General features: G+C 40.8%; 1 protein-coding gene across 1 annotated transcript in view; it reads right to left on the bottom strand.

The window, feature by feature from the left end:
* Nucleotides 1-13,380, bottom strand: part of PPP1CB (protein phosphatase 1 catalytic subunit beta) — a 29,693-nt gene extending 16,313 nt beyond the window's left edge. Inside the window, exons 1-2 of the mRNA XM_066316056.1 lie at nucleotides 13,140-13,380; nucleotides 432-563 (exon numbers count right to left, since the gene is read on the bottom strand). Coding sequence (XP_066172153.1) covers nucleotides 432-563; nucleotides 13,140-13,191 — 184 coding nt within the window. The 5' untranslated portion in view covers nucleotides 13,192-13,380. The remainder of the gene's footprint in view (nucleotides 1-431; nucleotides 564-13,139) is intronic.
* Between the last annotated feature and the right edge of the window lie 534 nt (nucleotides 13,381-13,914).

The raw sequence follows: 13,914 nt of genomic DNA, 5'->3' as shown, positions 1-13,914 counted from the left end.
GACTAACTATGCCTTCAGTTTTTCAAGCATTTCATCTCACAAGGTCTTTGTTTTATTTATGCTTTGAAGCGAGCAACTGTAACATGTGGATCTTTTAAAAGCAGCTAACTGCTTTCTGAAATGGTGACCAGAAGAGCACCAGCTCTGTGCAAGCAAGGAACAGGTTGCAAAATTTGCACAAGATAAGGGCATAAGCAGTCTTTATTGCCAAGGAAACTTGCTCCAAAATAGCCTGAGGAGCATCAGCAATGTACTAAGTGCTAGCTGCTTCTTCACTTAATCCAATCAAAACTGCAAACTATATTGAAGATTTTGAAATCTCCCCATAATCCCAACTCTAGCTCATTTGCCTGACTCAGAACTCTCCCAATCCCCCCCAGTACAGAACTGGATTAAAACACCTAAATAAAACACATATCAAGCTTACGTACCACAAATTTTCAGAGGCGCCTCTAGTTCCAGAAGAATAGGCTGGCTAAGAAATATTTCCCGTGACTTTATGCACAAGCCCCGAACTTCTGCTTCAGTCATCTGAACAATCTTCCCAGGACGACATCCTCTTACTGAAATGAGAGATTTAACAGCTGAAGGTAACTACCACAGAGATATACAGCAATAGCTAAATGCAGATGATCTGTATTTAAAACCTATATTTGGCAAAAAGCCAGCATCACGTTCCAAGTACATACCAAATACCTTGGAATTATGCTGTCCACTGAATTGTAAAATAATCTCTGATACTGTGGTAATCTGTGCTTAAAGATCTGTATGCATTCCTGTTGAATCAAGTTCCAGAAGAGAACTTTAAGCTGTGCTTTTGTCCATATCTAAATAAATAGCAATTTTAAGAAGTGTTTAATTTAAGAACTCCTTTATGCTAGAGTATTCATAAAAGACAAGAAAAATCTCGAGAACAGAAAACCTGAAACCATTTCCACATTAGCACAAGGTATTCTTCAGGGCTGTTAAGTTCAACAGCACTAGTTAAGTACAAAGAAAAAAAAATCATAGACGTGATTATATTTAAATAAACTGAAACTGCCATATTAGAAACATCACATTAAAAACTACCAAAGTTTGATGAAGCTTTCATTTATAATGGCTCTTAAATTACTGAAAAGTTTACAGCTAAGAACATTCTAAATAGAATGAAATTGAATTCACAAAACCTGCAAGTCAGGTACTCAGACCTATATTTAGCATAAAATCAAAAGCATTTGCATGTCATTGCACTCCAACCAATATCCTCTGGCAAGCTTATCTGCAGCTGCTTCTATCTACAAGTATCTGTACGATTCCTCTGTCAGAGGCTTTAGTGCGTCTTTAATGAGGCAGCAAAACAGAACAAATGTGTTGTTGTCACTTTGGCCTATCCAGTTCAGTCTTGCATCTTGGCAAAAATCAAACTTCAGAGTTCAAACTAGTAAGCCAGAATCTATCAGTGTCTACAACAGGCAAACATCCTGTCCTGCCATCTGTTTTAGATGAAAGCAACATTCAGCATTAAACCAGGGTAGGACCTATAAGGGATGGTAATATGAAACTTTCGCAGTTCAAATCCAAATGCTTTCAAATTCATGCATAGTAAGACATCACCTCATAAAAATTTTAACTGTAACTTCAATTAGTCTAATAAATTTGTGAACAGAAGAGCAAAAACTAGTTCTTCACATATAGCAAAGTCCTAGGTCACCTGCTTTCCCACTCCAAAACAGAAGAGTGAGCTTGTAAAATTTTATTTAAATTAACATAACCTCCCTCTCCCTTTTATTTCTGCTTAGTTTCTAGAAAATCAACTATATATAGGAGGTCAGTATAATCACATCTAGCATTATCTACACTGTGCAGTGGGGAAGAAAGGATATGGGTGAAAACAGTTTGTCCTAGGTCACCCAGTACTACAGTCCAAAGCGTTAAACACAAAACGCTCTGCTCTGGTTATCACTGCATACTTGTCCCAGTGTAACTGCACATCTGACCATGCCAACACTGTGCTATAACTATTTATTTTTAATAAACACCAGTCACTGGTTAAACAGAGGTCACAAAGCTGTCATGGGAACGTGTGAGAAGGCAGACCTAAGGAGGTGCTTTCAAAAGCAGGGAAGAGATGTGAAATTAGATCCTGGGACAGCCAGTTTGAGTGCCAAAAGAGCAGGAGGAATGGTCTATCTGAAGTTGAGGATATATTGGAAATACTTAGCTCATTAGAACCTCACAAGAAGGCTGTGTCATAGGAGACTTCAGTGACACTGAATCACTACCAGGTGATATTTACGACATGGTAAGTCATGTGCCTCTTGCTAATTAAGATTTCAACTATACTTGAGAAAGCAAGCAGCATTTTAGCAACACTTTTTATGTTACCATCCTTCATGCATTAAGATGTTCACTTACATATTAGAAGAATACAAAGGCAGACACCAGAAACATCTATGTGACTTGCATACAGGCTTCCATTTCATCACATCTCAAACAAATGAGTGATGTTCTAACAGATACATCTTCAGCCCCATTATTAGCAAAAACCAACCAACCAACCAAACAAACCCAACCAAAAACAACCAAGCAAAAACTCAGGCCTGACAGATTTGCATAGGACTTGACCATCCAAGCTGCAAGGTGTCAAAATGTTTCAATAATCTTAATTTCAAATGCTTGTGTTCCAATAGCTTATAATGACTCCCCTTCAGAGATCTGGAATCCCTTCTGACAGGCACAATAAACTGTAATTATACACAAGTAGAGTCATATTCATATTACAATGGCTATAATTTTAATTAAACAATTGCTCTATTTTAGACTCATAGTTTGCAACAAAGTCACACCAAAGCATCATGCATCACAACCAACTTTCCAGTCATGTCTTCTCATTACAGACAGTGCATTCTTTTAACCATAAGCAATGACATTCTCTTCTGTATTTCACTTCCATGACATTCTGCAATACCAGAATGATGCCATTTCATAGAGATCAAAACCAAGGAGTGTAACTGCACACTTACTTCCACTTTAGTTTTGGAAACCCAGGAACGCCCACTATATACAACATTCATGTTACCAGAAGCAGCACCAGACCAAGCACTGAGACCAAAACTGAGATAACAGTTCAAAACTAGGGCACCCATAACACTTAACTTAGATCAAATCGGCTTTTCATACAACACCAGCCTTCAGCTCCCTTTGAAACTCACATGGAGGTTTAAACTTGGAACATTTGCTTTATAGGATTGATGCTTTGAGCAGTGCTGGATTTTCTCATGAGAAGGAAGACACAGAGAACATGCAGCTGACTTCATAATTAACTGCCAGTCAGTGCCTTGATGCTACCAGTTCTTTACTTCTAACAGCAGAGCCTCAAATGCTGTAAATCCTCAACAGACAAATCAGCTAAGTAACTTACTACCTCACTTCAGATTTTCCAGGTTAAGAGACACTTCTGCAACTCTGACAGGTCTGTCACTCTCAGAAAAGGAGACAGCACACACTTGACCATCAGCCACTTCCACCCTTTGGGAGGGGTGCAGATCTGAGCCATGGCACCTCCACAGAGGCACCCTCCACCCAAACAGTCTGCAGCTCCAGAGTAAACACGTGGGTTCAGTTACATCTGAAGTAATACAATACCTGGGGTTTCATGAGGAATAATCATCAATACTAGTTACGATAAAAGCAGTTTTCTCCCACAGTTCCCTGATCAGCAACAAGGGTACTACATACTGAGAAATGAGCAGCTCCTGTCTTGTGACCCTGAAAGGCTCAGCACTCCACTGGATTCACAGAGACAGTGAAAGGTTTGCCAAGCAGTCATCTGGAACAGATATGCCACAGCTGTGGTACAAGTACACAAGACTAAGCACTTACTCCAGCAGCTTACATTACAACTAGAATTTTGTTCAAGTTCCCTTTACTCAGCTGAGCTTTGTACGGACTGTAAACAACACTGCATTTAGTTTTTCAAAAGCCAAATCCCCAAGGGGGGAGGTTCTAAAAACCAGATCAAGAGTGTAAGAGATGTTTTTCAGACTCATTTACGAATTACTACAGCTAACCACTCAAGTCATAGCTTCACACATTGCAAAATGTGTATCTCACAAACAGCCTTTAATAGTATTGGGAAAACCATTCTTTTTAACAGTTGTCAGTTACCCAGGACAGAAATATCATATCAACAGTAAAGGTAAATTAATTCCCTTTAATCTAAAATGCAGATGCTGCAAACAAGCTTTGATTTACATAAATTAGCCTTTCAATAGAGACAGTAGGGGCAGCAATTCCTGTTGTAATACACAAACTCACGTGCCTAGTGCTTTGACAGAACAAGCCTTCCCTCCAGTGAGCTTCAAGCAGAGCAACACAGCACAGAAACAAAAGAAATAGAAGCAAATATACGCACTGAACATGGAGACTTAATTTAGCACAACAGAAAATACAGTCACCCAAAAGCTACTCTAATTGATATTAGAATAATCTCTGCATCTACGCAATCATTGGTAAGCAACCTTAAGAAGTTCAGTCTCAGTAATTAGCAATCCAGGATATGAGCTGCACAGTGGCAGGTAAGAAAAACTTATACAGAAAGTAATTTTTTTAATCCTTCCAAACTCATGCCAGAGAGTAGTAGATTATGTAAGGCAATACTGGAAAGGAAAAGGAAAGTGGGTCAAGAATTGGCTGTTCCAAGTTCCACTTGTACCGTTTTTTCCCACAGCCTTTCATGAAATGGAAAAAATGTATTTAACCTGTTCTGTCACACCGCCTCTGGTGTGCCTCTCTAAGCAACTAAGCTGCTCATTTTGTGGCATCACTAATAGTTTCTTCAATTACTAAGTCAGGTGTGGTATGCACAGCTACCCTAAGCATTTACCTGGTATTGGTTTCCAAGATGGCAGTGCCTCATTTACTGGATGTAACACAGTTTTATCATAACATCAAAACCCAGGGACTTCTCCCTAGTATCACAAAAAATTGGGTCAGCATTATTGCTAATAAGCACTCTCCTTTCCATTCACTCTGCTTTTTTTGCAGACATGCATTTATACGGCCACACAGTAAACTGCATCAGGGAACTGATACTCTCTTCCTAGAACAAAGACAGAACAAATCAAAAATGTAATGTAAATAGCTCCCCAAGCTGAAGAATACATCCTCTGTGAAGCTGAGACAGGGCTAGTGAAAGAATAAGAAGCTGGTTCTGCTGCTTTCCACAGTAGCTCCAGCCAAGCTTATGTCTGAAATTACGTCTTTAGAAATCAATCTTGCCAGAGCAGATCTAAAAAAACCCCCAAATGACAACACAAGATTGCAAGCATGCAATTTTACAAACTGCACACAAGCAATTCCCTTGAGTTTACACTCCCCCCACATTCTATGGGATGTTTAATCATTGGTGATTAACAACTCCAACATTTAACTGGGGTTTTTTGTACCTAGAAGTACTTTGGAGTATTTGGCAAATGTTGAACAGCCTGTCAATAGTAGGAGCAGAACAGATTTGAAAGCCAAAGGTGGCATTATCTATGACTTGGGGGAAAAAAACAAGCAGTCCTCAGGTTGATTTTGGAAATATGTTCTGAATTATCTGCTCTCAGTATTTTTTAAATCCAGATTACACACTTTCTTGAGTTTAAGTAAAGAATCCTATACTGGATTTTAAAAGCAACTCTCAATTTTAAAAGCAAAACGTCTACTCCCTCATAATATCTTCTGTTATTTAACTTGTTCAGCTGCCATCCAGAAGCAGCCACTCCCTACTCTGCAGCAAAACAGAGAGTTAAGCCAGCAACACAAGTTTTAAATTTTCAGAACTGCTGTCACAGAACTAAGCTTAGAATAGCTCTCATTCACGAGTTACACTGGTGGACAACAATAAATATAAATGAACCCGTTGGAGCTTTGCTCAATTCAGCAAGAACATATCGCTGAACATACAGCTTTCTGCAGTGTACCTAGCAAATGCCTGCACCTTTCCTAGGGTACACCACCCAAATTTCTCACTAAAAACAGAATAATCCCTCTTCCAGGGAGCTTTTTTTTTTCCCCTGAAAGCTGTGCTTTTATATCCAAGTAACCTTAAAGTCTTTCTAAAACTGCCTTCACTAGATGACCTTGATATTAAGTATTTTGCTGAAGAACAGTGATTGCTTATGAATTAATTTTAGCAGGCTTATTTAACATCAAGCACAAATTCACTGCAGAGTAAGAGACTGCCCAAGGCTTTAACTGGAAAAAAACTCTAACAATGAAATGACGGTGTTCTACCCAAACCTGAATTTACATTCTTTAAATACATACTATCCAGCAAAATTAATACTCATGGAGAAGAGGCTTTATCAGAAATGACTATATAAAATTGCTTCAGGGGATGCTCCAGTAAACCCAATGGAAACATGCAACCTTTACCCATTCGTTCAGCTTTTCATGGACCACCTGCTTCCTTACACAGAAGTTCCATAAACTAACTCATGTCTCAGTCATTCTGTATCATACATGGTTCCAAGAATTCCCGAACTCAATGCTGAAGGACAAGATCACATGTTCTGTATTTACTGTTTGCTCAAGTACACTTGAACCTGAAATTCAAGCAACCAGCAAAACTGAAGGTAGAAGCCTCTCACAATGCTGTATTATACAGTGATAGTAATTCCTGTCCTAGTCTACTTGGAAAGATAACCTAGCATAAAAACTTCATGAAACAAAGAATTTCAGCTTCTTTCTCCAAAGATGACTCTCTTTTTCCCTAAAGCAGTGCTAATAAAATTCCCAAAATTCAAAGAAGGAAAAGGTAAATTACAAAGTTACTTTATAACTTCTGAGAAGTACCAAGAAGAGAAGTTACTGAAGTTATGATACAAAAAGCTGGGTTGTAACTTCTGCACATCAATACAGTAACATGGGATATATACACAAAAAGCTTTGTATCAAAAGCTTTATCAAGCTTGGTATTTAAAAACAAAACAACCAACAAAACAATGCAAAAAACCCAAAACAAACATACCAACCACAACCAAACGCAAAATACCCCCCAAAACCCAGAAAAGATGGTACTGTGAAACTACAACGTCCTAGTCAATGTACTAAGACAAATCACACAACAGAAGGTTCATTTCAATGTTCAGATTACAAACCAAACGACCATTACCTGCAGAGGCACCTGAGGCTGTACTCAAGAGTGGATTCCCCTATACCTCTCCCTTCACCAAGTACTGCACCTGACCTTAGTGAGTAACAGCCAAACAGAGCATGCTGCCTCCACCACAGTCTACGGTCTAGCAGTGTGGTTTCTTTTTTTAAAAAAGTTACATACCTACCTTTGGTGGTAACTAATGAGCATTTAAGAGAAATTTTAACACTTCATAGTTGCAGCTATCTTAGACAAGAACAGCGTTTCTCTCCTTTTATACTGTAATTTAGCTGCGCAGTGAGCAAGACACTGAATGACTCAAGTAAAACCTGTGCTGCAGAGTATTAAATGGAACAGTTACTGGATCATGGAGTCTTCAAGTGGCCAAACAGCCAGACAGAATCAAGAAGCCCAGCACATTGCCTGATGCTGAGCTCTTGGCCTTCAGTGCGCTTTCCCAAGCCAACCATTCCATTCGTCATGCACTTATAAAGCTAAAGATGAAGTGGCTGATATCTGCACTGCTGTACAAACCCAGAGACAAACTTCATTTTTTCCCTCCCTCCTCTCTGGTTAATACAATACCTATCCCTCCTAGAAACATACCAAAACTGCCTATTTTCTTCCTCTGTTTAAAGACTAAGAATATTAAAAGAAAAAAAAAATCCTTTGCAAGCAACTCCTTTTAAAGTTATTCTCGTTTATTTTTCTAGTAGCAAATTATCCAGTGATTTCACATCAAGCCAGGTAATGACTCTTGTTTATTCAGGATTCATCTCCATGGTTTGCTTATATTGTTTTGCAAGAGATCATTAAGGTCTATTTTATTTCTCTACACCTGCCTCTCTTTTTCAGCATTAGTTACAGAGCCTGGAACTGCAAGCACTACTACCATATCATAATACCACTCCATCAGGCTGGCTGGATACATTAATTAGTTAGGACAGTAACAAAATAAGAAACGTTATTGACCAAGTACATTGGACCAGTATGCTCTATGCCATTTTAAAGTGATAAGGAAAAATCTCAATTATTTCATAAGGATTTAAAATCCAACTTTCATTTTAAAAATCGAGTAATATTCAAATTTCTATGTCTATCACAACGTGTAAGACCCCCGAAATCACAAGAAAATTAAGCATGCAACTTTCTTAGAACACATCACATGACATAGTAAGAACACCATGCAATCAGCTTTACCAAGGCAATAAACATAAAAATCACCCTTTTAGCCGAACATTGAAGCAATGACCATTCCCTACACCTACTGGTAGTCCAGTAAGTCACTTCTTGGATAAATATTTCCCAGATTCATTGGTACTACCAGAACCAGTAGCCCTCAGCCTCACCAAAAATAAATTTGATTAGAAAAGATGCACATTAAGTTCAGTCAGATTAATTCAAATTGTCAATTTTAATTAGGACAGCTAGATTTAGGCAAAGAAGGTGTCTTGCCTAGACAAGGCAAATTTGTTTGTACAGCAATATAAATGAAGCCCTTTTACAGAAAGCCATCTTGTACCTAAGGTTACTGTGTCTAGGTTTCCCCAAGTACATCCTCTCTTCCATATGGTAAACTCCTCAGTGTTTACTAAGACAAATACCTATACATTTAAAAGAGCAGAAATTCATTCCATTTGGCTGAAGTGGAATGAATTTGGCAGAACTTGGGCTGCCTTATATTCAAAACTTTTAAGAGACAGAACAGAAACAGGAAGCACAAGACCCTCACAGAAATATGGAAATCTTAACGCCCTTCACAGCACTCTTTACAAGTCAAGGTTACACCTATCTTTGCTCTAATACAGAGGCAACCTTTTCCACACACCACTAAATTTAAACTAGCTTAGAATCTGGCTGAATTATAGACCTGGTTCACCCATTTAGCTTAGCACTGTTGCAAATTTCAGGGCATTTCCCAGAGAGGGATACATGGTATTCCTAGATGAGGCAAAACACAAGTAGCAATTCAGCTGCAGAGCCCAAAAGAAAAAAAAAAAAAACTATATTGAGAAAAAACTTCTCTGTTCACACTGGACAGTAGGATTCAAGGTGACACTTGAATCACAGCCTTCCAATACTTAAAGAGGGCTTATAAGAAAGACGTGGACAGACTTTTTAATAGGGCTTGTTGCAATTGGACAAGGGGAATTAATTTATACAAAAAGAAAAAACCCAACAAAACAGGAGGTTAAGACTAGACATATGGGTGAAATTCTTTTACAGTGACAGTGATAAAATGCTGAACAGGCTGCCCAGAGAGGTGGTGGATGCTCCATTCCTGGAAACATTCAAGATCACACTGAACAGGGCTCTAAGCAACCTGATCCAGTTGAAGCTGTCCCTCTCACTGGAGAGGGGTTGTACCAGGTGACCTTTACAAGCTCCTTCCAACCCAAACCATGTTATGGTTCTGTATTCCACACCTGATGTGCTCATGACAGTCTCATATTCCTGTGCTGTCCACAGCTAGAGCTGGGAAAAAAATCTATCCACCAGATGGCATAGCTGGGATGGTAGGAAGCAAAAAAAATCAAAACAAGAAATAAGTGCACACAGTGAAGCAAAAATAAGACCACCATCTTCATGTACCGTAACACAGCTAAGCCTGACATGTGATTCTGCACACCAGCACAAGAAGGAAACACTCTTTCAATGAATTTGGCTTATCCACTTTCATGGTGACGTATCACTCTAAGAGTCATTTAGCAAAGCTATGGAATTCTGTATTCAAATGACCTGCAAATCCTTGCAGATTCACTCCCAACAAACAATAAAACTCAAAGTGTCTCAAGACAGTGAGGCACATGTGTCAGAGCACCAGCATCTTCCTCATTCTTCCAGTAAAGCAACAGGAATGACAATTTAAATCTGGCAGATGGAGATAAATGAAAAGAAAGCATTGCTGTGTTCAGACTTAATGTGTATGAGTTTTTACTTTATTTATATTATTTGAGTTTTTATCTTCCTACCATTTCCAAACAGTAGTTATTTATAAAGTATCACTAACTAGTGGCCAAGTACTAGACACATTGCAAGAGAAAGTCAATTCAAAATGTGATCCTAGCATTCCTAAATTCACCACTTAAGCAATGAATAGAGGATAAGAACTTGGTATATGCAAAAGAACATGGAAATTAAAAGCTAATGTCCTAGAAGACTATTAATATCCTTTACATCCTGGTTCAGGTGAGTCTATGAAAACTACCTCTAAATTTAACTCAAGAGTTAATCGATCTGCCTTTCAGCACTCAAGAGATCTTCAAAGTAAGAAAGTATACATTCAAGATAAACACCTGGGCACACTCCTTGAGGACTAGGAAGATGTTCTTGAATTCTCCCAAGCAGCCCAGCTGTAGGCCACTTCACAGTGAGATTTCAAAAAGAAACAAAAATCACAATTAAACACAAAGGAAGTAAGACAATCTAAGTTGGTAATTCCAATCAAAAGGCAAGTTAAAGTGTCACATAACCCAGAGCAACAAGGATAAAAACAGTTAGAGTAACCTAATTAAAGTAGGAGCAAGAACTCCTGACAGCTAATATCAGCCTAGAAACAGGTGTCACCACCCAGCAACGCAGTGACAGCAGTAAAGTTTCCTATTGCTGTGGCTTTTGATATGCATTTGCTTGAAAAATTACATGTAGCAGCCACTGAGAGACAACTATAGACTGTTAAAGCCATACATTTCACTTAAAGCAACCAAAAGGACTAAATACATACAGCATGACAACATTTAATGAAAATGTACTTTTATTATTTCACTGCGCTTGCACTTACACCACAAAAACTGTGTTTCCTTATCCTTTTAAGTCAAAGCTGAAGTGTGAGTAATGGAGCCAAACAACTTGCTTTGAACAATTTAACTGAAGATAAGAGTTAACAGAAATTTTTCTGCGCAACCATTGTGGGGAGGGATTCATACTCACTTTACCAGAACAGGTCAGCTAAGCAACAGCATGAGCTCCAAAATGTGAGCTGCCAATTGTAAAAAAAAAAAAAAAAAAAAAAAAGCAAGCTTCATTGTGGAACACTGCTAAACAGCAGTGACCACAGCTTAGAATGCTATATGCTAGCAGTGCAACAAATAAAAGATGTTAAAAAGAAAGCAAAAATAATTGACACACAATGCATTTCTTTAACTGCTACCATTTTTTCCCAACAAAACCTGTAAGAATTACCTAGTATGTTTGAGATACAAGACGCTGTACAAGCCACTCCTCTAATGTTAGGAGATGACATGCAGAAAGCAAGCACCCCATTCCCCTTAAGAAACTTCGTAATCTCTGCTCAGAGTTAAAAACAGATCCAGAAACAGAAAAATTCCAAGCAAGGTTTTGTTCAGAAGTTGTACATACATATATCCCTAAAGGTTAAAGTACTATGGAAGACAAAAAGCACAGGCTCGGCTGCTGAAACACAAGGTAAGAACCATAACCCAAAAAGCTACAAAGTTGTAATGCAAGTATGTATAGTGTATATAAACTGTATGGAACACATTTTTTAAAAGTCTTTAGGGAAAAAAAGGAAAGCAAAGGAACATTTAAGAGGGAACAGAATGATCCAACAAGTTGCATGCCAAAACACTGCAGAATCCCCCCTCTTAAAGCAATCTATATTTAAATTACTATACTAATGTGGAACAAGTATCTTTCAAATATATTATTTAAAGTGTCTCAAAACCCCCAGAACCACAAATATACATGTATCCTAATGTCCTCCCTGAAAAAATCTGCCCTAAAATGTCAACATTTACTAGGCTATTATTTAGCTTGTCTTAAAAACCTACCTATTAATCTGTGTTTCAACACCCAGAAAAAGGGAGTTTTATCTGCATTAGCGATCTAAGAGAAACTCCAACTGATACTTGTTTCTTCATACTATATTACATCGCATACCTTAAATCACAAACATAAACACAACTGTTCAAAGACTTTATGTACTTTTACATAAAATACATTTAATGTATTTTGAAATACTGATTTTGCTGCTCTTAATTTTCACATCGAAAAAGATGAGATAGCAGCTACTAAGAAGTCCTTCAAGCCCTAAACCCCCAGCTTTTTAGTAACTCGGCTGAACAAAGCTCAGCCTTGCAAAACTTGTCTCACTTCCCAAACTATACATGCTCCATAAATTCCTTTCTACAAGCCTTCTGCGATGTGATCCAACTATCTAAGGAGTAGAGCAACCGAATAAATGAACTGCGCATACCCATGCAAGTACTCTCATCTCATCTCCAGCATACCAGGTATTTGTTGAATGTGGAATGAAAGATTAATGGAAGAAGAGAACCAAGAAGACTAAACATCCACGACATAACTTAAATAAAAAGAAAACGCAAGCAGTAATTCCTGGGCTTCTCCGAAAGAAGGCAAGAAGTGAGCTTCTTCGTTACTCTGAAGGTCAGAATCACTATTTAATACACAGAAAACCCTTCACAGCCTTTATCAGCCACCCATGAGAGCCACTTCTGGAGACTGCCCCGTAGGCAGGCTGAGGAATGTCAGCGCACTAAAGCCCTCTGCTCCCACCGACACTCACGTACACAACCCCACACCTAACGCAGCTCGCAGACGTATTTTTACACACAGAGGACTGCGACTACAACCCGACCGGAGGGCCGGGGAGGGAAAAGGCCGCTCAAGAGCTCAGCTAGCGAGGCGTCCCCATCTCGCCCCTCAGCCAGGCAGCTGAAGCGGGGTGAAGAAGGGTAGACGGAAAACGAGGCGGTTTTGATTTTTTTTTTTTTTTTCTTCTTCCTATTAAATAGAAAGGCAGCCAGACAGGGCGGGCACCCTCCGCGCACAGCAGCCCCTCCTCCCCCCGCGGGGCCGCAGGGCCGGGGCTCGGGGCAGCGGCGGGACGCGCCGAGCCCGCTCCCGGCCGCCACCCCGGGCCCGGCGGCGCAGGGAAGGCGCTGGCCCCGCTCGCCCCGCACGGCGCCGGCAGCCCCGGCTCTTCCCGCGGGGAGCGGCGGCGGTGCCCTCGGGCTCCCCGCGGTGCCCCGCTCACCTTCCAGCAGCCGGGTGATGAGGCTGTCCACGTTCAGCTCCCCGTCCGCCATTTTGTGGCCAACAGACTCGGTCCCGGGCGGGGAGAGGGCGGGGTGGAGAGCGCTCCACGGAGGAGGAGGAGCAGGGAGCGGCGGCCGCAGCGACAGTGGCTCCCCCCACCCCCCCCCTCCGGCGGTCCCCGGCGACCGCCCGGCTTCTCCCGCTCCCTCGCAGCTAAATGGGAGAACGCGGCCACCGCTCCTCCCCGCGCCTCCTCCCCTCCTCAGGAGCCGCCAGGGCGCATGTGCCGCCTCGCCCGCGGCCGCCGCTCCGCGCCCCGGCAGCGCGCAGGCGCGGCGGGCTCGGTGGCGCAGGCGCGGGGCGGCCCCGCTGCTCGCGGTGTCCCGGCGGCGCCGGGCGCGGAGGGCGGGCGGCAAAAGGCGCCCCGGAGCCGCCGTGTCACCCGGGGGTCAGCCCTCCGCCTGCTGGCACCGCACCCGTGCGATCTCGCCGTTTGTTAAAAATGATTTTAAAAAAAAGTAACTGGAATGACGAGCTGTGCTCTTTACAGCGCTCTTGTAACGCAGTTGTCAGAGAAAACTCTGTGGTTCGCGTTTCACTGTGGCTAGAACGTGCTAAGAGTACTTTTTTGGTGATTTCTGAGACTTTTTTTTTTTTTTTTTTTTTTTAGATGAGCTCTCTAAAGACATGTTTACATACTTCTGTCAGCAGATGCTTGCCTTGGATGGACAGAGAAGTGCTTTAAAACGTAGGTGGTGAAAACCCACTGTGAA

This window comes from Sylvia atricapilla, chromosome 3 (genome assembly GCF_009819655.1).
Source record: "Sylvia atricapilla isolate bSylAtr1 chromosome 3, bSylAtr1.pri, whole genome shotgun sequence".
In the NCBI taxonomy this organism is placed as follows: Eukaryota; Metazoa; Chordata; class Aves; order Passeriformes; family Sylviidae; genus Sylvia; species Sylvia atricapilla.
The sequence above is the reverse complement of the archived record's forward strand: the minus strand, read 5'-3'. Positions and strand labels throughout refer to the sequence as shown.